The 23771-nt window shown below is 37.7% G+C and overlaps 2 protein-coding genes across 4 annotated transcripts; one reads left to right on the forward strand and one right to left on the reverse strand.

Moving 5' to 3' along the window:
• The first annotated feature begins 344 nt into the window (after window positions 1–344).
• Window positions 345–4334, forward strand: hapln2 (hyaluronan and proteoglycan link protein 2). Of its 2 annotated transcripts, none has more exons than XM_014469285.2 (6): window positions 345–604; window positions 761–885; window positions 1541–1906; window positions 2106–2222; window positions 2314–2496; window positions 3031–4334. In XM_014469285.2, exons 2-6 carry the CDS (start codon window positions 792–794, stop codon window positions 3306–3308), a joined length of 1038 nt encoding a protein of 345 aa, XP_014324771.1. In that variant the 5' UTR covers window positions 345–604; window positions 761–791; the 3' UTR covers window positions 3309–4334. The 2 variants fall into 2 exon arrangements, with proteins under 2 accessions (XP_014324771.1, XP_005800450.1); XM_005800393.2 differs by having other exon boundaries at window positions 780–885.
• Window positions 4335–23331, reverse strand: LOC102227681 (brevican core protein-like). 2 transcript variants are annotated; one of them, XM_023331404.1, is made up of 15 exons: window positions 23016–23331; window positions 17291–17373; window positions 16038–16430; window positions 15051–15225; window positions 14517–14644; window positions 13986–14279; window positions 13049–13897; window positions 11862–12545; window positions 11121–11357; window positions 9855–9959; window positions 9600–9758; window positions 7862–7944; window positions 7543–7687; window positions 7281–7463; window positions 4335–6889 (listed from the first exon to the last, which is right to left on the reverse strand). In XM_023331404.1, exons 1-15 carry the CDS (start codon window positions 23018–23020, stop codon window positions 6774–6776), a joined length of 3639 nt encoding a protein of 1212 aa, XP_023187172.1. In that variant the 5' UTR covers window positions 23021–23331; the 3' UTR covers window positions 4335–6773. The 2 variants fall into 2 exon arrangements, with proteins under 2 accessions (XP_023187172.1, XP_005800449.1); XM_005800392.2 differs by having other exon boundaries at window positions 11121–11354; window positions 23016–23330.
• Window positions 23332–23771: the final 440 nt, after the last annotated feature.

Consider the following 23771-nt stretch of genomic DNA (forward strand, 5'->3'; position numbering starts at 1 on the left):
ATACTTATTTCTCAAAAAGCTGGTTATGTGTAGCATATTCGCTGTTTCAAAAGAATAAAAGAAAAATGGGAGTCCAACCACTTTCCCCTCATGGATAAGTCAATTAAAAATTCTGTTTTAGCTTTAGTAGTTTTACTGAATCATTTCCTGCAATTTTCCCACAATTTGTCATAGATTTGGGGCCTGTTTTGTCTTCCATTAGTTAGCCTGTTTTCTCTTGTCACTTGACAACAAGACACTTTTTTGTGTCTTGTTGTCACTTTTTGTAGACAACAAGACACAGAAAAAAGCTTGTGAATGTCAGACCTTCATTTGGTCATTAACATCTGGAGCAGAGAGGACAACAGTCCTGTTTACACATTGTTAATCACAGAGAGGAGCTTATGACCAGAGAAAGGAAAGAGGGGGACGGAAGTGAGAGTTAAAGACAGATGAACATTCATCATTTGAACTAAGCAGAGAGCGGAAATAAGGAATGGACTGAATGGAATAGGTTAAGAATATTCCAAAATTGTTTTTGAATTGGACACGTTGCAGTCATCACTGTCATGTCGGACAGCACCGGGGGCTGACTGGGCAATTGGACACCAAATCAAGAATACAGGTTTGTATCATTTTCTTTATAACTTAAAGAAAATTAGTTCATAGAATTATTAAGTGTTAAAAATTAGAAATGTCTAAATTTAATCAGTCTCGATTGAATGGGTTTTCAACCAGTTAATAGAAATGATGTGTAATTAAATTTAAATCTATTTAACAGGCTTTCTTGTGCACTGCAGGAGCTGAGTGAAATGACACCCATAAAAGGGAATTTTGCTGGGATTCTTGTAATAACATTAAGCTACTTTATCCAGTCTTCAGCTTCATATAACCCCCACAGAGCAGGTACAGATGTTCATTTATTTCATCAACACTCTTACTTCAGATTGTGTCCAATTATGCCAGATTCAGTGCTGTGATGTAACAGAACGTGATACATTATCAGTGATTCCACTAATAGTAGATGTCTGAGTTTAACTGAGCTTTGATATATTATCAAATGTCTTCTCTTGTGCACTATGATGGCTTTTTTCATTTGAAACGAACCTGCAAGACATTTATATCAACCGTTACTTTGGGTAAATCAGACGACAAACACTTTAACAAATATAACTGAGGGAAAACACATTTTTAAGAAGACTTAAAGTCAGAGTTTAATTCATTTAGTGATTGGTTTCTTAAAATTTTTGTCACAAAATTGCAGAGTAGACAAAAATAAATTTTGCCTTACATAACATGGAGTGCATAGAAAAAAATAAGAATTGTGTGAAGTTACAATAAAAGTTGTACAAAACTGAGTTAACAGTTAAATGATAAAAGGAATAACGGAATAACATCTGAAGACAAGTTGCATCTTTGGCTATACAGCTAACAAAATTTTGTGTCTACCAATGATCATAGATCATGTCCTAAATGTTTTTCATTGGCTAAATACACAAAATAAATAGTATTTGAACCTAATTAATTGCCTATATTTAGGACTGTGTTATTTTCCCCACAGAACCATCATCCCCAAAGAAGCTTCAGTATCTCCTCGAGCCTCCTGTGCAGGTAGAGGTGGCTGGCCGAAGGGGAGATAACGTTACGCTGCCATGCATCCTCCGAATCAAACCAAAACATTACAAGATTAAATGGACAAAGCTGGACCCTGAGCATTTAGGGCAACAGAATATAATAATGATATCAAATGCAAATGCTTTTAAGCCGTATGGGCCTGTTGGACGGAGGGCTTCTCTGCTGAGGGCTCACACCATGGACGCCTCCCTGCTGCTCAGCCATCTTGAGCTGGGAGATGATGGCAGATATCAGTGTGAGCTGATAAATGGCATTGAGGATGAGAACATTGTGGTCACTTTGAGGATTGAAGGTAATTAAACACTACTACCAGTATTTGTTGATAATGTTAGTTTTTCTTTCAGGCGTATGACGATACAATTTTACCTTTGGTGCAATGTGATTCAAATTTCCTAACTTGAAATGCACTTTCTACCTGGATTGCACTAAAACCTGCATGGAGGGAGTGTTTTTATCAGGGCTCAGGAAATATACAGGGGTTTTGTTTCTAGGTGTGGTTTTCCCATATCAAAGTAAGCGTGGGCGCTACAAATTCAACTTCCATGAAGCCAAGCTGGCTTGTGCTGAGCAAGATGGCATGCTAGCATCCTACAACCAGCTTTACAGAGGTATTACCATTATCCCAAAACATTTCTTACCCTCATGTAAAAGGTATTTGTGCTGTTTGGTTTTGTCATAATAACCCACTTCTTCTGGCAGCTTGGACGGAGGGGTTGGACTGGTGCAATGCAGGTTGGATTCATGATGGAACAGTTCATTATCCAATCGTTCATCCTCGACCCGTCTGTGGAGGAAACTTGCCAGCAGGCATTCGCAGTTATGGGCCAAAAAATAAGAACCATGATGGGTTTGATGCTTTCTGCTTCACATCCCAAATACCTGGTGAGCAAACTTTTGCCCTGACCACCCTAATATCTTCAAGGGGAGATAATCTAGCAGTTGATCTAATAATAATTGTGAAATAAAACAAATTCAGTGTTAATGTCCAAATTAACATTTGAACAATTACCAACATAACCTATTCTTCCTTACAGATGTGACAAACATGGTGGGTTTTGAAAGATTGGTTGTTACTTCAAATCTGAGCTCAAAAATAAAAAGTCAAATTCTGCAAGTTATTGCAAACCAGTTAAATGATGGCTTGTTTTGTGTTGTTGTTAGTCACAATAAGTTTATTTTTATAGTACTGACACAAACCATTCCAAAGTCCTTTAGATGATTTTTAACTGAAAAATGTATCCAATCCTATCTTTAGCTGAAGGTTTAACAAGCAGCAAATAAATGAGGGGAAATTTTCACTAGCTGAAAACAATGAGCATGAAATAATGAAAGTCAAAATAAAAGTTTTAATATTCACTTATTTTATTTTTGAGCAGAATTTAATCTGTGATTTTGTGTCTGTTTTTTTGCCGACAGGCTCTGTATTCTACATAACCGGATCTTTCTCCTATGATCAGGCATTTTACGCCTGCAAACGTCAGGGATCAGAGTTGGCTTTGGTCGGCCAGCTTTATGCCGCCTGGCGTTTCCAGAAATATGACCAGTGCAATGGTGGCTGGCTGAAAGATGGCAGCGTACGCTTTCCCATCGTCAGCCCCAGGAAACGCTGTGGAGGCGTCCCAGAAGCAGGGGTCCGCACATTTGGATTCCCCAGCAAAACAAGCCACCTTTATGGAGCATATTGTTACAGATAACCCATGTTATTAAAGACAAAATCAGTGTAAGAAGAACTTGGCATCCAAGCTTGAAAATGGTGGCAACAATGAAGTTAACTTTAATGGTGACAGAAGCTGTTGAGATCAGTGGTATAATAAGAAAAGTAGGAAATGAAACATTTAACAATACAGATGAACAATCAACTCAGCTTATAACAACTTCTTGACTGATGGGGAAACCAGCCAGTGATTCCATGTAATGTTTCTGTCTTCCTTCCTGTGATCTTATTAAAGGCTCGATAAACTTACAGCAAACAACAACTGTTAATCAGTTAGCCTTAGAATTACTTCTAATTAAGGTCACAAGCTTTTTGGTGTTGGTCACAAAAAATATGTTTGAATTATTCCAATATTTAACAGGATTTTGTACCATTCTCTAAGTAAAAAAATTGGATTACATTCGGGATAACATTCAACATATTTATCTGACTTGGTGTGAACCCTTGCATTAGTTTTGGCAGGTTCATGCATTTGTGTATGATTTTTTCAAGTAATACGAAAAACGGTTTAACTTGATCAGGGTGTCATTTTGTGCACCAAAGTTCTCAGTCAAGACAAGATAAAGTTCACAGTATGTCACAAATGGCTGACTGGCATCATCTGGTGGTAACATTCTTCACTGTAATTGGATCAAACTATGTAACTGTCAAATTCACATTCATCCAGGTGCAAAGAGGAGGAACTAACCTCTGACTTGACTAATATGTCTTGGGAACTCTTCTAAATGCTGCAGATTAATTATGTGAACATTTATAGTAATCTGTTAAGCAGAAATTCACATTACTTTAGAGAGAGAAAAAAAGTTTCACTTGCAAAACCAGTTGGTTACAAATGAGATTAAACAGTTTCCCTCTGTTGTTTCTGAATTCAAATGTGACTGGTGTTTCCCTGAAGTAATGTATGATTTGTGACATCTAAAGATTTCTCCATTAATCCATTCAAGAAAAACAATTTTATCTCATTCTATATTAATAGACAATAAAGTCTTTGTTGCTTGGTGATAAATGGGGACCACATGTTTATTTCTTCACAGCAATTTTAATCATTTTCATTTTCATAGAGTTAAAATCAATCGACAGCGCTTAACAGTATAAATTCCAGTTATGTTGCAAAATTATTGCCTTTTCATTGCTTTTAGGTAGACTTCATTGTCCCTTCATTAATTAAACAAACATTCAACATGACCTTTATTATTGTTGTATTACAGAATTTCTCTAATATTAAGAAAATAATTATGTGAGCAATACTTGCATCTGATACAGAATATGTGCTTTTTCGAAATGAGGAAAAGTTGTCCCATTATAGTCAGAACCTCAACCCTAAAGAAACTTAACAGGTATTACATCACTGCAAGTGAATAAAGAACACAAAGGCTGATGGCTAAAAAAAATCCTCCATATTAGTGAGATAAAAGGTTGAAAGTAGACACTATAAAGTCTGAAGGAAAACAGAATTTAAAAAAAGCACCAAAAGACAAGAAGAGTCAAAGTTCGCAAGAACAATCACATGGTTCACTACTGTCTGCTCTGTGTACTGTTGGTACTTTTATCTAAACAAAGATTGAATTACATTTTAAAAATCACGATTTATTGAATCATCTAGCTTTGTCATTATGCCCATTATTCCCTGCAGCAGAAGAAAAGTCCAGATCTGGAGTTTATTCTAGCAGCCATAGTTTCCTTCAGGTGTGATAACCAGCATGAGTTTGACATTGTGAATTTAATCTGGTACTGGCAGACCAGCTTTCTGGATCAGGTAACCATGTTAGCAAATTCAAACACAAAGCAAACATTAGTCAGAATACAGTCTGTTATCCAGACAAAGAGATAACTCCTACTGGCCTGATATCCATCAGTTCTTCAGAACCTCCCACCGGAATAAAACATGGTTGAGCTATCCAAAACTCCAGTGTGAAAATAAACACATGCGTTCCATTCCTACAAGAAAAAAAACATAAGCATAAACATCTAAACATAAACATCTAAGAATGCTAGAAGAGATGTGAGTCATTTAGCATTTGGCCCACTAAGAAACTCCATGCATTACACAAATTCTGGTAGTTCAGACTGTTAGGTTACACAGAACAAGGGACATTTCTGTAATATTGTACTGCTAAACTGAGTTTTGACCACATTCAACTGTTTTCAAAGGCCCTGTTCTACCAAAGTACACTGATTTACTCAGCTTTAACTTGAAACACAATACTTCAACAAAAACATGTAGCAGATAATAAATGCGTTAACCATAAATTAGATTTTATAATAACCTTACTAACATGAAAGTCAAAGTTATTACAATAAATGGTAACATTTGCATCAGGCAGCAAATCAACATGAAGTATTTCACTGGGATTCTTAGAACAACTTAAAGAAATGCTTAAATGTGTAGCTGAAGAAAAACAGCTGGTTTTAAATTAATTTTCACAAATTAAAAATGTGAAAAGTGTGGTGTGCATTAGTTTTCAGCCTTGAATAATTTGATACCTCTCAATGCAATTGAGGGCAACTAGGTGCCTGCAGAAGTCACTTAAGAAGGAAAGAGAGTTCACTTGTTTGCTGTTTTGCAGAGATTTGCTGGATGCATTTATTGAACAAAAAGTTTCAAACTCCAAAGAACAAACCAAACAACTCCATTTTTTAATGGATGTCAGAGTTGTTGATTCTGGGAGTAAGTTCACAATTTGCAAAATAAAAAACACGACAGCAAGCAAATCAAAATTTGAGAAAATACGTTTTTCTAAGAAATGCATAAAAATGAAGTGCACATGATCATGATGGCAAATGAGTAAATTAAATCTTTTAGTCTTAATTTAGCATTTCCAGATTTATCCAAAACACAACCGCAACAGTATTCCTGATGATGTAAACCAATAATATTGATCATTAAATTTCTATTGGAATGAAAAGATTAACTTATTTTTTGTTATTTGTAAATTCCAAATACATTTGTTGTGTTTGAGTCACAATGGTTTACACAACATATTCAATTTTATTTACTGTATTTCTGATTATTAATAATTTACTGAAGCAAATGGGATTTTTTTCCCCATGGATATCTGGGGGAAAAAAAGAAGGATTTCTACATGAAAAATAAACATTCTGCTGTGATTTTAATTGGATCCATTATTATGTATTATTATTAAATGTATCATTTTCTCATGGTTTGCAATGTCCATCAATTTTCTTCATTTCTAATTCTTTGACAAAAAATTTACTGTAGCTGTCTAGTTTATTAGCATATGTAGGTCATTTCGCAATAAAATTTTTTTTTAAACAAACATCATTCTTTGCAGCACAGTAAGACAGATATTTGGATCAAAACACTTTCAGCTGGGTTGTTTTCTATTACACAGACAACCATAATGTGGTAATTCAGTAGGAGAGTCTTTAAGACATAGATCAGGGGAAATCTGTGTTTTTATTTTCTTTATAGGACAAAATGGCATTAAGAATTCCACTTTATATCCCAGTAAAGCGGTGCTGCTTTCTCTGCTGCTGCAACCATGACGTCCTCATGCTGGTCAGGCTGGGAATGTGAGGTATCCCCCTCCATTGTACGAGCTAAAGATGGAAAAACAGAAGCATTTTTTCAGTTATTGTTAAAATGTTTGAAACTTTAATACTTCAAAATCTAAATGTGGTGAAATTGAAAAGCTGAAATTTAAAATGAGCAAAAAAAGCATAAACTCAAATCAAATCAATCAAATCAAAAACGAGATGACTGTGTGTTCAGTATAAATATATTTTTCTAAGCGATGCTGTTATTTGGCCAAAGCTCAAATATTCATGGACGAGTTTAATGTTCAATATTTCACACAATAATTTTATACATTGATATGCAGAAAAGAGGTTTGGTAAAGATAATATATAATGTATGGTATATGAGGCCAAATAGGCTTGTGATTTATTGGTAGTTATAGCTAATAAAAGGCAGGACATTTAATGAACTCACTTGGCACGCAAGTAATCTGAGGCGCTTCCCAGTGGCCTCCAGGCAGACATCTAATAACAGGGTTGAGCTTCTGTATAAAACCCTCTTCACAGTAGTACCGAATCCTGCTGTTGGTCTCGTAACGTGACCGCTTTTTCCCAAACACCAGAGCATGGTGGACCCGAGGGGGCTCTCCACAGGACGCTGTTGGAACCAGCTTTAGTTAGAATCTTAGAACGAGAATCCAAAAAGGAAAGGTCTTTCTTAAACATAGAAAACTCACAGACACCCTTCTTGCAGGTGTAGGACAGGTGGTAGTTACATGGCACATCGCTCCAGTGACCGCCATCGTGCCAAGCCATCACCGCGCAGTCCTCCCCAGACAGGAAGTAGCTGTCTGGCTGGTTTTTGTACCAGTTCTCATAGAGCTGAAAGCAGGAAGATGCTAAATCAAATCAAAGCTTTTTGATGTTTTTCAGCACAATTCAGAAGAAAAGATGGTGGAAACTAAAACTAAATTGACATGAACAAATGAAAACAGTGTAAAAAGTCAAAATTCTGGTAAAAGACAAAACAGTTTGAGAAATCCTGGAAAAACTCACCAGAGGGTTTCCATCAGACCAGCGGAAGTCTCCCTCAATGGTTCTGTCATTTAGTCCAATCCACTGATATTCTCTGTATTTATCTAAATAAAAAAATATCATTTATCTTGTCAAGATATGTAAGTAGTATATAGAAAGAATTAACTGTTCATTTATATTTTCACCTACTCAAACCTGTAACCTAAAATTGAAAATCCTTTCTGTGGTCGAATTTAGAGACATAAAACTGAACTGTGAATCTGGATCCTCTTTGACTATTTGAAGGAAAGTTTGATTTATTCTAAGAACAACATTTAATAAAATATGCAGCAAAACATAATCAGAACATAAAGAGTATAAATCTGCTTTTGAATTTCTTACACATTTGATGATATAATGTTGACTTTTGTTAAACTGACTCCTTTAGAGATGTACAGGTAAAATGAGCCGTGGATGAAAGAGGAGCCAGTGGAATGTCAGATAACTATCTCATCGCCTCCCACCAGACAAAATATCGACAAGAACTTTACAACCGGGAAGCGTTCTGAGAAAAACGCAGATTCCATAAGTTGAAAGACATGAAACCCCTTTTCTGTCATGTCAGGACACATTTTTAGCACTTGAGATCTTTCAAGTGTCTGAAAATGAGGAATGTTGGGGAGGAAGATCCCTGGGCTGATATCTGTTTCAGGTGGTTAATGGAGTGGTGCTCCGAAGTGTTTTTCTGATTGTGTAAAATAGTTTTTTTCAGTTGAAGTAAAAAAACTATTTTACCATGTCGTCCTCAACAACTGCACTTCTTACACATATGGTGAATTGCTCTCTGGCCCTTCCACAGTGACTCTTAATAACTTTGGCAAAACTACTACTGAACCAACTATTACTATATAATAACAAATGCAGGTTTGAGGATTTTCTCAGATTTTTGATGGAACAATTGCAATAAAATTAAACAAAAGAATGAGTCTAAAATAATCAGTAAATTTTTTGGGGATATTTTTTATTCATTAGGTTGGAAGCTGTGTGCTTTTTCAGAATCAGTTATATATAGGATAAAATTGTGTTGCCAAACAAAAACATTGACTCCTAGCATACAGACACTAAGTATATAAAATAAACTATTAAGGAAATAAAATAAGTAATTTTTACAGCATTTTCTATGAATATCAACATCCTAGAAGAACATTTATTCATCCACTTTATTACAAATATGTTGTCTTTCTTTTTTTTAATCTAAAAACCTAAATAAAATGGTGATTTTTAAAACATCATTTTCAAAATTCACACTTTTTAGCTAGACTGGGACCAAACTGATTAAAAGGGGCAGAATCCACGCTGGATCTCATGGGTAAGTGGGCGACTTTCTACAGTGGCCAATGGGCAAAAGGTGGGAAACACCATGGCAACAACCATGAACAAACCAACCTACTATTAAGGGCAATTTAGAGTCTGCCATGTTTTTGGACTGCTGACGGCTATCGGACAAACTCCACGTAGAAAAACTCTTGACCAGCAGTAGAGTTACTAACTGTGCAACCCTAATTTACAACTAAGTGTATTTTAAAGGAAGGAATCAAACATTTTAAGTTCAACACTTGATTTTTAATCACTGAAACTGAAACACTTAACAGATTTACTCACTTTTCCAAACATTTTCTCAGACTGAGAGTAGAAACATCTCTGCTATTTACAGCTGACTACTTTGCAGATATTACCAAGTGCTTTGCTATGTCCCTGCATCTCTTCAGCGAGGTTTTACCGTTGATGTGATGTTGTTCCTCAGGAGTCATGACAGAAAGCAGATGTCCACCACACAACCGACAGTGCTGCTCTGCTGCTTCCCAGCTTTGCCGTTTGCTGAAGTGACGATAACAAAAGCCCTGAAACTTCTCCCAACCTGGCTCACACTCCTCCACATCTGAAACCAGATAAACAGCAAAACACATTAGTGGGAAGATTCTGCAGACTATTTCTTGCATTACAGGAAATGTGTTTTGTTTTTTTGTTACTACACCTCTTTGACACAATGCTCCTCCATAACCAGGCAAGCAAATGCACCTTAGTGGATCACCATCAACACAAGTTCCCCCATTCAGACAAGGATTCTCCAGGCAGGAGTCTGCAACCACAGTAAAGAAAAAGATGATATTAAAAAATTGTACATTCATTGATCTCTTCCTTACAACATTAGTGCTGCAGATAGTCAGCATTTAATTCACTTAGGAGTTGTTATATTTCCAACTTGGTTTCCCAGCTGGTCCCGCAGTCGGCATGAAGAGTTGTATGATACATGGCATTTGGCCTCATTGGATGTTAAAGCTAGCCTTTTGGACGTCAGAAGATTTTTATCCGCTATCTGTAGTGTTGCATTTTGAGTGGAAAAACACAAACTGAGAGGGAATACATTCAAATTAAGAAAAAAGGTCCTGCAGAGAATTATCATATCCTTCCAATACACAGTTTTAGGAGACAGATAGTGAGAATCAAAGATATAAAATAGCTCTGGTGTCTGTACTGAGGCAAGAAGTAAAAGCAAAACCATGCAGTAACTATAGCCTGTTCATAACGCTGTAGCAGTTGTTGCCTGACTGTAAAATTCTGTTTATTCATACTTTTTAACTCTAAGGTTTGTTTTTTGTCTTTTGGGTTCATAGAAGACCGAATGTCTGTAACACTATTTTGAAATCCCATTTTTTTATAATCTGAAAAAAGTAGACGTCATGTTCCTTTGAAGTCTGAGGAGCAACCACCAGGTGGCGCTGTTAGATCAAGTTTAGTCCCTGCTAGCTGGCCACAGTACTGGAAATTTCAAATTTATGTTGAAAGTCTTGAAAAACTTTCTACATCCTGTTTCTAAGATTAATGTACCTCAAGGTTTTAATACATAAGGTACATTTCCAGTAATAAACAAAAGATTGATTTTGATCTTGAAAATTGTTTAATTAAAATGCTTTAAAACAAATTAGAAAACTTAATTTTAGTTTTGTATATTTATTTGGCATTCTCAGTTAGAGATGTCACTGATAACAATATTTATCCTATCCATTTCTCTTTTTTTACATCTTTTTATGATGCAGGCGGCTAGTTTGTCAGTTCTTTCAGCACATGGTGACACAACCCTGTTCATGTTTTGTGCAAGTCATGCAATAAATTATTTCAATATGAATGCTAATCAATCTGTTCTTTAAAGGCTGAAGATGCAAAAATGGTAGTAAATATCTTACAGATGCAACACCTTTTTCTTTTTAATGTATCCAGGAAACACAAAAGTATGACGAACCTCCTTGTGTTGCAGCAGGAACTTTGGCTGCAGGAAGAGCAGCCCCCATGGCTGTGCGCTCCCTTTCATTCACTTTCAAAACCTCTCGATCTGAATGGGGAGCAGAAATAGTCACATCCACATCAGCAGTGGGCATCGCAGGGGAGCTGTCCTCTTCTTCAGGATGCCATGTGCAGATGTGGACTGGGGGCTCATCTGTGGTGGGCTCTCCTGCACTTCCCTCTGATCCTTGTGCTGCTAACCAAAATTCATCAGTGTGAATTTTTGCAGTATATATAGAAACACATATAAATACATTTGAAATGGACATGTGCACTCCATTAATCTGGTGTAATGGAAGAAAGGCAAGAGGAAAGTAGTTGTTCAAAGAAGGCCGTAAAAAGTCAGTTACAGTAAGGGTTTGCCAAAAAGAGGACAGGGCAGAGGTGGAAAATGTGCTCTGGTCATGTGATGCCAAAAATAAACTTTTTGGCCTACATACAAAGCACAGAGTTGAACACACGGTGGAGGAAGTATTGTTCTGTGGGGATGCTTCACATTAGAAGCTGACGAAAGCTGTTCAGACTTGGTGGGAAGATGGATTGAACTAATTACAGAGTGAAATGGGGTAAAGGGGCTCTTTGAATTACAGACCCAATTTATTACTAGTCCATGCATCTGCCAGAAAAGAACTACAACTATTATAAAATCAACTATTATAAAATCAAATTAGCAAAATCCAGAGATAACATTATTATTTACCATGAGTTCTGCTCCGTGTTCTAGGAAATTCTTGCTCTTTAGAGATCTCATTAGATTTGTCATTGACAGGAGGCTCTGCACTGTATTCCCGATCAGAGCGAGACTCCTGTGCTGTTGGGGTTGAAGGCACCGGCTCCCACCTGGGTGTGAGGCTCAGATCAGGGATCCGTGTAATTTTTATCTCGGTCAGAGGAGGAGCATCACTGCCATCAATGGTGTGGTCAGCTGAGAGAGTCGGGTTTGTCGCATTGAGTTCAGGATTTATCTGTGGATTTTCTCCTGAGGATTCATCCCACGCCTCATTTAAATCATCCTCTGTGGGATTTGGGACAGTGTTGAGGAAGACCTCTTGGTTTTCTTCTAACGGGTCTTGATTCTCCTCCAAAGGTTCAACCTCAGAAGGAGTGGGACTTTCTGGATAGAATGTTCTATCATCGGATCTGACTTCCACTTTTACAGAAAGAGGAACTTGTGTTACAGAGTCCGGGGATACCAGGAATGTCTCATCTGTGACTAGGGGAACTTCTACGTTTGGTAACTCTGCTGGATGGATGTGTCCACTCTGCTCTGTTAAATCATCAGCTTCTGTAGTGTTTGAAAAGCTGTTTATATCCTCATCATGAATGTTCAATTGGAGAGCTGATTCTGTTGGTACATCAGAGTGCTCCGGTGTGAGGGTATAACCTGTCAAAAGCACAAAGTCAGAAGGATTTATTCTTCAGGCTCCACAACTACTAGTTGCTTTTTTTGAGAGACTATCCCTCCTGAGAAGTAGAAGATAACCATATCTTGGTAGGTTAATTTTTTCCATTTCCAGATAATGGATTTATCTCCATGAGATGTTCAAACCTAGTGATATTGTTTTGTACACACAGCTGGACTCTTGTCTCTAATAAGGTGGCTTCTGAAGACTTTTGTTTCCACTGAATTTTATTAAAGAGTATCAGAGCAAGATAGCTGAAAACAAAGATATTCCATAATTTTTAAATATTTATTTGAAATATATTTTTTTTAGTCCAAATGATGGGAGAATGGTGTGTCATTTTCCCTCGACTTTACAATTGTGCACTCTATTGGCATGGTGAAGTTTGAAGGTTTGACGTTTGTGATTTTAACATTCACAAAATATTGTAACTGGTACAAAATGTTCTTTTTCAGTGAAATCCCAAATTTTAGAGCTTACTTACCTGAGTCAGAAGTGGGGACCATGACAGAAGTGGACAAAATGTCAATTCCCATAAAATTAGGAGTCACAGAATCCTTTGTTTCCTCTTCCTGAGCATCACTAGTCCCCTCTCCGGAAATCTCTTCTGTCAAACTCTCAGCAAGAGTTGGGAACATGGAGGTGGAAGGAACATCAACTTCTTCATTTTGGGGTGAAGTTGTTTCAGCTGAAATTTGTACAACAGTATGAGTGGCGTTTTCCTCTGGTGCTACTGAAGCAGCAGATTCAGTTACAGAGAAAGGTCCAGAAGAGACATCTGTTGTGTAGTCCTCCTGTGAAACTGGAAGATCGTTCTTCTCATGATGAATTTCCTCCACATCACCTTCAGATGTGACATTAACAGACAACCAATCCAAGCTCACAGTCTCTGGGGTGTGACCCTCTGTGGGCATCACAGTTTCTGATGCTGTGATATAAGTTACAGGTGTAGTGTTCTCATTGGTTCCAGCATCAAAGTTTGGAGAAGATGTCAGAAATACAAGAGACTCTTGGTGATCTTTGTTTGGGGTTTCTTTAGGTGCTGGCTGATAAGAATCAGGGTAACTTTCCTTCTTTATCAGCTCCCAGTTCTCACTAGTGGAGAATGTCTCTTCATGATCAGACAGGGGAGTTGAAGTCTGTGAAGGAATTTCAGGGTGCTGGTTTACTGGATTTGCTGTTTGGGGATGTTGCATCTCCTCCCTCCCTTCTGGAGCAACTTCACTCAGGCTGGCATCGTCCTGAGTGGCCTGGAAAACAATGTCTTGGCCAATGTCCTCTGGCTCAGTGGCAAGAGCATCTTGAGGGGATTCAGTATAAGGGCCATTATCACCTGGATGGATAAACACAACAATAAAAAAGCAAAACAAACTAAATTTGGGGTGGCTCCACTCCACAAGAACAAAATAGATCGCTCTTACTCTTAAAACAATAGACATCGTGCTGAGAGAGAATATCAGGGAAGCCTGTTTGATTGCTGTATTGATAGATGGTTTTCACTCCAGGTTCCCCTCCTCCACAGCGCTCTCTAGGGGTGACAATGGGGTACCGCACGCTCCCATCCGCCAGCCATCCCGGGCTGCAGTGGTTCAGTCCATCGTTCCAGGCTGCATAAAGCTGAGCCGTGGTGGCCAGCTCCGCACCGTGACTCACACAGTAGGCCTTAGCCTCCCAGAAGGTGAAGCGCTGGGGGGCGGAGCCATGGAACACCTCACCTTTGACATGGGGAACACATCATAACTTAACCTTTCTTCTTCAAATACATTGGGGATCACAAGCTGTAAGATCATTGGATAAAAAATGCATCCTGGGACTATTACTTGGTTGCTTTATCTCTTCATTGGCTTTGTATGGAAATGTTTTGATATTAAATAGTCTAAATCTACATCAGGTCAGGAAATTTAATTTATTTCTGACATCATCTTACCCGAACCCCATCTTAAATGTTTTACCTTGAATATTCTCCACATAGCAGTAGACGTCATAGAGCTCATCATGGTCCAACAGTCCATAGTTCCGTACTCCCGGCATGCCATCCATGTCTCCAAAGCATCCCTCTCTTGGCATCTGAATGGGATATCTGTTGGCAGAAAGTCACCCATCATTAAAGCCTCAGCTGCCTCTTCATCTGTAATGACAATACTGGTTAGGGTGCTTGTCAACACAGTGAAGTGCCCAGAAGTGTTTGGTTAGAGATGTAACAAGAGCCTCTCAGCTCTGGGATGATCATTGTTTCCTGATGTGTCAATGCAGAGAGCACATCAAATGGAGGATGGGTAAGTGGAGAACTTTAACCCCCATCTACTAGATTCTGCTTGATGCATCCCATGCTGCTCTTATCGACATGTCAGATCAGGTTTGCTACTCATACAGTGCAGCAGGAAAGATTTGGAGGGTTTCCAAACTCATTAAAAAGCTGCAGGGCTTTATCACTCAAAACACAGAATTTGCAAGTCCAGAAGGACCACTTCATCTCAGACCCTGACCTGACAGACTGGTCTGACAGCCATCCTGCATCACACTGCTCGTATCCACTGTGATAGGCCGCGAGGAGCTGCTCTGGGGAGGCAATTTCAGCCCCAATCTCCTCACAGGCCACTGTGGCGCGCTCAAAGGTAAAGGAGTACCGACTGGATGCATCGCGATAATGAAACACCACACCTGTCAAACACAGAGGGAGAGGTTTTTTAGGTCAGACATCCTCGTTTGTTCTATTATGCTGCAAATCATGCAGACATGAGCAAAACCTTCTTTGATTGTGAACATAAACATTGTTTATTAGAAGAGAAACTATTAAAAACAATTAGTTTCTCAAATGGTCTGCTTTCAGGAAAATCACTAGAATTGCATTGATTTTTCTTTTAAGTATTAAACTGTTAAACTGGGTAACACTTTATTTGACTGGTTGTGAATAAGACTGTCATAAACATGACATAACCTGTCATGAACATGAGTAAGTCTTCATGAATCATTCAGTAAATCATGACACTTTGAATACAAAGTTGACATTATTCAAAATGTCTTCGTTATGACAACTTAACATTAATCAAGAAATCATGTTCTCACATAAATTTGTTATAAAAGTATTACTGATTAAACTTTAGCTTTTATAACATAAAGCTACATAATTTTTAAAGTTTAATCAGTAACACTTTTATAACAAATTTATGTCAGATCATGACTTCTTGGTAAATATCAAGTTGTCATAACGAAGACATTTTGAATAATGTCACCTTATTATTAAAGGCGTCAAGATTTACCAAATGACACTTTATGACAACAGTCATAAATATTCATGAAGACTTACTCATATTCATGACTGGTGTTATGTCATGTTTATGACAGTCTTATTCACAAGCCATCAAATAAAGTGTTACCCTAAACTGTGATATTACTATTCATTTTTTCTCTAATCCATTTGTATCTCATCATTTGAAAACTAACAATGCATACTTATTCTTGATGCTTCTCACCCTTGACCTTGACCAGCACCACATCATCAGCGTCCTCCAGCCCCTGCTGCACCTCGCAGCGATAGAAGCCAGTGTCGTTCTGCCTCAGGCTCTCCAGCCGCAGGGTGAGGTCTGCGGGGGAGAAGGCGTAGTTCAGCAGCGAGGCTCTGTCCTTATAGACCTCGTTGACTCTCACCCTGTCGCCACGGGCCACCAAGATCTCCGTCTCTTGACCATGCCTAAGGACGCTCCATTTGACTCGGGGCACAGACAACACAGCGTGGCGCCCATTAGTGGGAGGGGACGGCGGTGGGTGGGTGAGCGACACCAGGCAGGGCAAAGTCAGTGAACCCCCCAGCATGGCAAGCACAGGCACAGTGGTAGGGATGGTTACCTGGAGAAGCTTGAAATCATCTGAGTGAAAAGGGATTAATTAAAGTCATTTTGAGTGATATTTTAAAATGTTTTCATTTTATGTTCTAACAAATATATACAGTAGACCGCCACCTGTTTCAAGTTTAGTATTTGCTGATTTTTTTCTGTGAAATGAATCTCCAAATTATTTGCAGAAAATTTGCCTATTTGCAGATTTTTTTCTAGAACACATCTTGAATATTACAAAGGAAATGAAGCTAAAATGCCTGGGTGCAATGTTACTTGACATGCTATTGACATTACATTTGCAAAGCAGCCATTCCAGGAGCGAGATCTTTTTTGAAGCTGACTGGCTGTACTAAAAATAGCCAAAATAAGGAAGATCATGAATGTTTGCTTCTGTGGAAGTGCCAAGTTGGTTACCACTGTGCATATTGATGCACATTGAGGTATATTTATTGTTTGGTTTGAACTATTAAAGCAGCCAGTTGTGGTCTGAAGATCGTTGGTCCACTGTATATATAGAAAGCCAGATCAGGGAAGATTAGGGTAGATCAGATAAGATTTAGGGAAGAAACTGAGAAAGTATAAAAACTAATCCTAGATTTTACTAACCCAATCCATCACAGACTTGCTCATTAGCATAGATTTTACTTTATCAAAACAATCTCTGGTGCTACTTTTACTACAAAACTTTACAGCTACCAACAACTAGATCTTTTTACATTGGGGCCTGTTAAAACTTATTTTTTCTATTCAGCAAACCTTAAAGACATCTTTCTCGGTACACATAGCCAAAAACACCCAGCCATTCCAAAATGTTAAGCTTAGTAAAATCACAGATGTTGGTGGAAGATAGAAGAAGTTAAGCTGATACGGAGCAGTGAAGAAGTGGGTACCTGGCTCTTGGTGGGGAGTCGGGGACGACGGTAGAACAAGGAGGTAGAGGGTAAACAGCAGGAGGTGTGGAGACATGTCCAGGCTACAAAATAAAAAGAGAAATAGGAGGATTTTTAGAAGAAAACTACACATAATTCTCAGCTTCACAGTCTGAACCAGACACCTAAAATATATATATTTGAACAAGCAATCTAATTTAAACTTATGAGGTTGAAAAGCAACTAATTTTACGGACAATATTCCCTTTGACTTTGTTGGTTCACTCCTGCCTACTAATGAGAGTTGCAAGTGCAACCTTGATACACCGGTAAATTGAGAGTTTAGCACTTAAACCACTACTCTTACTGCGGCCATGCATGTCGGTCTCCATTCTCCCATCATTTGAGAACAGGACACCAAAATGCTTGGACTCCTTTGCCTCAAACTGAAACTCACTGATGGGTGAAAAGGAGAGATCAACTTGAGTACCTTAACATCAGATCTTGTGATAACATTCAGTCTTAAAAATAAACACTATGTTTAACTATAGACATACTTTTATAACAGTTTCTAGTTTTAGTAGCTGGAAAATGTGATCCCGAATGCTTGTACATAAATAAAGCTAACGGATCAAATCTGTCTTGCCTTTTTAAGATTTACTGCAGGTTTAAGAAAAAGTTAGTTTGGTTGTTCATTAGTTTAGGCCAGAGAAGTCATTGAGTTGGAATGGTTAGGTTTCTGGGGCGAGGGTATGCCTCATATCTAAAGTAGCCCCATGGGAAAACGCGTGCGTGTTTACTGAAACAGACCTTTGGACTGAGACAAGCCAAAGGACTGCCTGTGTGTCCCTGGAGCTTTCTAGCTGCTGTGAGTCAGATTTCAGGAGCTGCAGAGTGTGAGTTGAATTCTGATCTCCTAAAAACTTCCAGGAAGGTCAGATAGAAACTCAGCTGCCATTTGTACTTTGTTTATATCATTATCTCCCCACAAATAATGAAGAAAGTTTTCATTTTCATTTTTTTTCTTTTTATTTTTCTTGTTCTCCTATTAAGGCCTAGAAGAATCTTAGCTTTAGTGACAATCACAGTTATAAAAGTGATCACTTCAATTTCTTAAAAAACCTGTAAGAATACCTGCTACATGTATAATTAGATTTTCAAGTGCAAATCTTATTTCAGAGCACTATAAAAAAATCTCTTGATGTCCAAGCTAGAGATAAAAATAAAATAAAATCCTGTAGTATGAGGATAAATAAATATATGCAAGCAGTTAAAAGAACAAATTAGAAACAGAGAAGAAAGCCTATCAGTGAGTGTTTGGAGACCTCAGAGTCCTGCAGTGCAACATTTCCTTCAGGCTGAGACGAGTATTAAGCATGCAGTGATGAAGGGAATTAAAACTGTTTTGTGGGTTTCTTTGTAGGGCAGACATCTAATCAAAACAGGATTAATGCATAATCACTCAAAATTTTTCTAATACCTAAACTTAACTTTGACATTGTAAGAAGAAAGCTTTGAAGACTGAGAGGCCACGTGGGAGCTGGAAGCTGAAAATAAATTCCTGGAAAGAGCTTTTGATGGCTAAATATTCATATATTGAAGATATTAATAGGAAAAGAAACAGCATGTTTTTTCATTTTTCACAAAATGTTAAAAAAAATCCATCCATCCATCCACAGTGTGTGACCAATTTCAAGGTAAATGTGCTAAGGATGTGATTTTAATATGTCAGTGTAGCAGTTATCTGATGAAAACAGGAACCAGAGTTAAAAAGTTTAACAGGATTGCAAAGTGAATGATGATATCATACTGCTGCTTGTAGATATTTGCTTTTCTGTACAAGCTACTGGATTGGCATAACAAAGACAAATACATTGAAAGACCACAAAAAAGTCAAAAGAATATCAGTATTTTTAAGCTTTGGGGTACAATGATCGTCACAGACTGATCCCACTTACCATCACTACATTTCCATAAAGCTTGGAGGCTATGTAGCCAGAGACAATGGGGAGAGAAAAACAAATAGAACTGGTTTTCCCCTGGCAAAGGATGAATCCCAGGCAACATCTCAAAGACAAAGCCAGGCATCACAATGTGACTGAATAGTCAATGGCTTCACCTTGAGGTAAACGAGGTTAAGGCCAAGAGACAATGTTTGACTACTCAGTCTGTCAAACAAGGTCATTTCAGGCTGCAAAGAGGTGAAGGGAAAGGAAGGGTGTGCTACATTTGAAAGGACTGCACCAGCTGTGTGAAAAGGTTTGCCAGTTTACCATTTTAACAAGTTAGATGATAAGGCTGGTGCTTTAGCAAATAGTTTTGTGCAAAGTTGACAATATTGTTACATCCAGCATATCTCCTGGTCTACGTGTTAAATATTTGAACCACCTGCCTCATCTCTGCATTTGCGTCCTTCACCCTTGACAACATCAGTCTTCACATTGACTAAAAGGTTGTAACATGAGTCTCTCACATCTATTTCTCTGACTGAATTTAACAAATACATATTGATACAACAAGCAATCAGTTTTCTAAAGTTATATTTAGTTTCTAGGGGTGGGCAATATCTATCCTAATATTTTGTTGAACTATTCTGATGATGATAAAGATTATGATAAAAAAATATGTATTATGTATTTTTTAGGTAATTTTATGGTTGTGACTGCGTGGCACACTATTCTTGCATCACAAACAGAAATGTTGTTCTTGAAAAATATTCCCAATTACAATAGGTTTCTTCTTACTTAAAAAGTGTGATTTATAGCACTAAACCACACTGCATGCTGAATTTTCAAATCTTCAAATGATATTTATTGATGCGCTCATGGAACAGTAGAAAAAACAAAATAAAAACATTTTCGTTCATACTGTCTCTCCTGTTTTTTTATTTACCATCAACAACTGAAATTTATCATAACAATGATAAATCAAAATTCTTGATACATTTTTTATGATAAATAATTAACAATGCAATAAATGACCACCACTATTTTAATCAATTTAATAATCTTTTGTATTTAATAATCTTTCTGTGAATAAAAATAAGATTTATGGATAAATAAATATTCATATGAACCAGCTTTTTATTATCCTTTCCAGTTAGTTCCTCCAGCTGCTCCTACTATTGTGAACTTTGTTCCAAAAATAACTTGCCTTCGTCAAATGAATATGCAGATATGAAACTATTGGTTGGCCTTTTGTTCAAAATTGTCCTATTTTTGCAAAATAAGCAACAATAAAGTGTTTATAAATAGACACCCTTTATAACTTCTGAGTATTTACAGTAGTCCAGAACTCTAAATTGCTGAAAGCGAATGAACTCACTGACCCTGGATGTCTTTCAGACACACAACCAAAGCGACAAATGCTGCTTTCAACTTCACTGTCATTCAGATTGGAAAATGGGTGCAAAACCACTTGCTGTGGCCCTGTTGGTCCAACTTGACCTCCCCCTCACTCCTGCGCCTTCTCATGGCAAGGACCACCACCGTTTCACTGTTCTGCCCCTCTGCAGCTCCTCTCCACTCTGGCCCACCAGCCCGACATCACACCACCTCAAAGGAAGCCCATCTCCAGGGGCAACCTGAACACCCCCCTCTTCTGACGAGCACAATCTGACAGGAAGCAAGAAGCAGCCGGGGAGGGCTGGAAGCAAGGGAGATCTCAAAGTGAAAAGAGGTAGTGGCGAGAAAGAAAAGAGGCTTCGAACAGCATGACTGAGTGCTGAGAGAGATGTTAAGTTCACAGGAATGATTTGGAACAGCTCACCAGTCAGCCTCAAGCAGCAACCAGCTCTTATTAGATGCTAGCTGCTGACTCGCTGTGCAGCAAGACAAATACTTTAAAACTCTGACAAAAGCTCAGTGAGGAAAGACTCATCTTGCTGGTTTCAGAATCATCAAAGTTTGAGTGCAACAAGTCGACCAAGTTGTGACTTTTTGGAGGCTGATGACTCAAATACAGTGAGGAAAACAACAGCCATCGCAGAACTCATATTGTAAAAATTCTATTGCTCGAGCGTTATGGAAATGACAGTAAAGATGTGGCACTTCCACAGGTTACACAACCATCCAGTAACCAGAAACAGAACACAATTTTAATGGGATGACAGAAAAAAATGGTCAAAAGTTAAAGCATTTAACCTTAAATGCTTATTTATTAAGCATAATAAATAAAAAACTGTAAACATGCAATAAAAATGTCTGAAAGTGTTGTGGGAAAAAATATTGTGGTTTTTCTGAGCCCAGAGTGAAGCAAACTGGATTTGGCAACCAGCTGCTGCTTTGAGGATGATTCATTCCTGCAAACGTTATTCCAGTGGATTGAAGATCAGCAGATTAGATGGAGTGGTAAAGAACATCTCTTTACCTAAAAGCAAAGACTTTGGCAAGACAGAAAACAGCTACAAACTAATGTTAAATGGAACTAGCTGCTAAAATAGCACTGAAATACAAAACAGCTACAGTAAAGAAATGTCCTGTGACTGTTATATTTTCAAATATTATTTTTTTTCATGAAAACAGATTACCTAATAATTTTGCTGCACAATGCCTGTGTAATGACAGTTATGATTGCAATGATTTTTATCTTATATTTATCCCACTAATTGTAAGAAAAAGACACTGGAACTTTCTAAAATTTAAATGTCACTACTCCACAGATTTATATTTTTAAAAAGAATAACTAAATCCACTGAACAATTTGTAGTCTGTAAATTTTTTTGCCAAATATGAACATTTCAGAGAATTCTGAATAATCAAAGTTCAGTTTTGGTGATTATTTCTTTGGACAAGTAAATATGTAGCAGCATCAACATAAATTGTAATATAATCAAAAACTGTTGTTCAAAAACTTCCTTCTGCTTGTCAGCAGAAGGAAGAATGAAGAACTCTTATGGACAACTGCACTGGACTTTGAACTTTGAACTTTGGACCCTCACTAACAGACTACATGGACCTCTAAATGGAAACTTCACCCTGGACTTCAAGCGGCTTGGATTCTGTGAAAGTCCACTCTTCATCTTGGGACATTGATTTCCAAGTGAAATGAAAAATTTACTTTCATCTGAATCTCCAAGAAGTAGTCCAGTACGGTCCCCTTAGCCCAGGAAAGATGTTGCCAATATGGTCTCTGGGTCAGGAGTGGCCTAGCACAAGAAATGGGTCAGTTCCAGTCCAAGCCTTGGATATGTCTGCATGCACTGGCTCCTGAAAAACCGACTCCAGCTGCAATCAAGGTCTTGTTTTGACTTGCTTCACAATCCTGTCAAGGTTTTAGCCCTTCCTGTGGCTTCTAGAGCATTTAAATTTTCTGATTAACTAAATTTATGGTTTTAAAATATAGTTTTAAATAAAAATCATCAAAAGTAACAGAAGAATATCTCTCAGTATATTTTTAATAATTTATATATTACTTTCATTATTTGGATTGAAAGACCCAATTGAAAAAAAAAATCTTTCGACGATAAATTTGTGAAGATGTACCTGACCTTCAGTCTATGTTTCGCTTAAATATACACGTGCAAACATGCACCGGTGGGTCATATATATCAATACATCTTGCAATTCAAGTTAAATTATCTCCACAAATTATCTATTGCTCTCAGGACAATGCAAAGACAATTCAGCATTTGTTAAATTGAAGCTCATTATTTACAAAAAGAAACTAAACTAAACTAAACTAAAGTGAAAAAAAAACGACCAAGGATATTATTTATTCTTAAATGCATACAATTAAAATGACTTACTTCATCTTCTAGCGGCTAAACTTTGCTGTCCTTTAAGCGGCTGTGCAGTCCTCCGTCAGGAACCTCCAGGCAGGTGCAGCAGCCCTTATTGTCTGCGTTAGGATCTCCAGCAGCGCTGAAGAAGCCGAGGCGGTCCTCCGCCAAGACGAGAAAAGAGAGGAGGGAAGAAATGTGGATGGGAACTGTTGAAAGATCCAGGACCCCCCTGCATGGACCCCTTCAACCCCCCTTTCTAAAACCTTAAAACATGACGGGAGGTGAGCTTAAATAACGAACCGTATTTCTTACTTTTTAAGTTTTCTAAATAGTTTTAAAAAAAGCGGCTTCTTAAACGAAAAAACAGTTAGACTGAACTACCCAATTTTCTTCTGATATAATTAATTGTGGCCACTAGGGAGCAGTACAATCCAATTTCTTACTTTAATATAATAGATATATATTTTAGTACCACTCAAAGAGACACCAGATTTTTCCTTAGATACCTCTTGCAAGCAACTTCTAAATTTCTCCTTCAGCTATCAGCCAGGTAGTTTTTCAGTAAATTACTTCATGTTATTGCATTTTCAAAAATGCCTTAATCATCTTCAAACGAATCCTAACTACATGTGGAGTTCAATTAAAAATCTGCAAACCCAACAAATTCCTCATAGCTTGGCGGTGTGTTGAATTATGAGCATAGAGGCACCGCTGGGCCATGACTAATATGTGCATTGTATGAAAGGTGTATGGAAAGGTATATACAATCAAAAGGAAAGG

This window comes from Xiphophorus maculatus, chromosome 3 (genome assembly GCF_002775205.1).
Source record: "Xiphophorus maculatus strain JP 163 A chromosome 3, X_maculatus-5.0-male, whole genome shotgun sequence".
Taxonomy (NCBI): Eukaryota; Metazoa; Chordata; class Actinopteri; order Cyprinodontiformes; family Poeciliidae; genus Xiphophorus; species Xiphophorus maculatus.

Excerpts from the sequence above, each read along its gene's own strand:
- hapln2 (XM_014469285.2), top strand. The coding sequence starts at position 792 with ATGACACCCATAAAAGGGAATTTTGCTGGGATTCTTGTAATAACATTA. Across the intron at positions 2,223-2,313 it reads CTACAACCAGCTTTACAGAG|CTTGGACGGAGGGGTTGGAC; the intron begins GTATTACCATTA and ends TTCTTCTGGCAG. Across the intron at positions 2,497-3,030 it reads CTTCACATCCCAAATACCTG|GCTCTGTATTCTACATAACC; the intron begins GTGAGCAAACTT and ends TTTTGCCGACAG.
- LOC102227681 (XM_023331404.1), bottom strand. Across the intron at positions 14,645-15,050 it reads CTGTCAGACCAGTCTGTCAG|ATATCCCATTCAGATGCCAA; the intron begins GTCAGGGTCTGA and ends TTCTGCCAACAG. Across the intron at positions 7,945-9,599 it reads GGAACAACATCACATCAACG|ATAAATACAGAGAATATCAG; the intron begins GTAAAACCTCGC and ends TTTTTTATTTAG.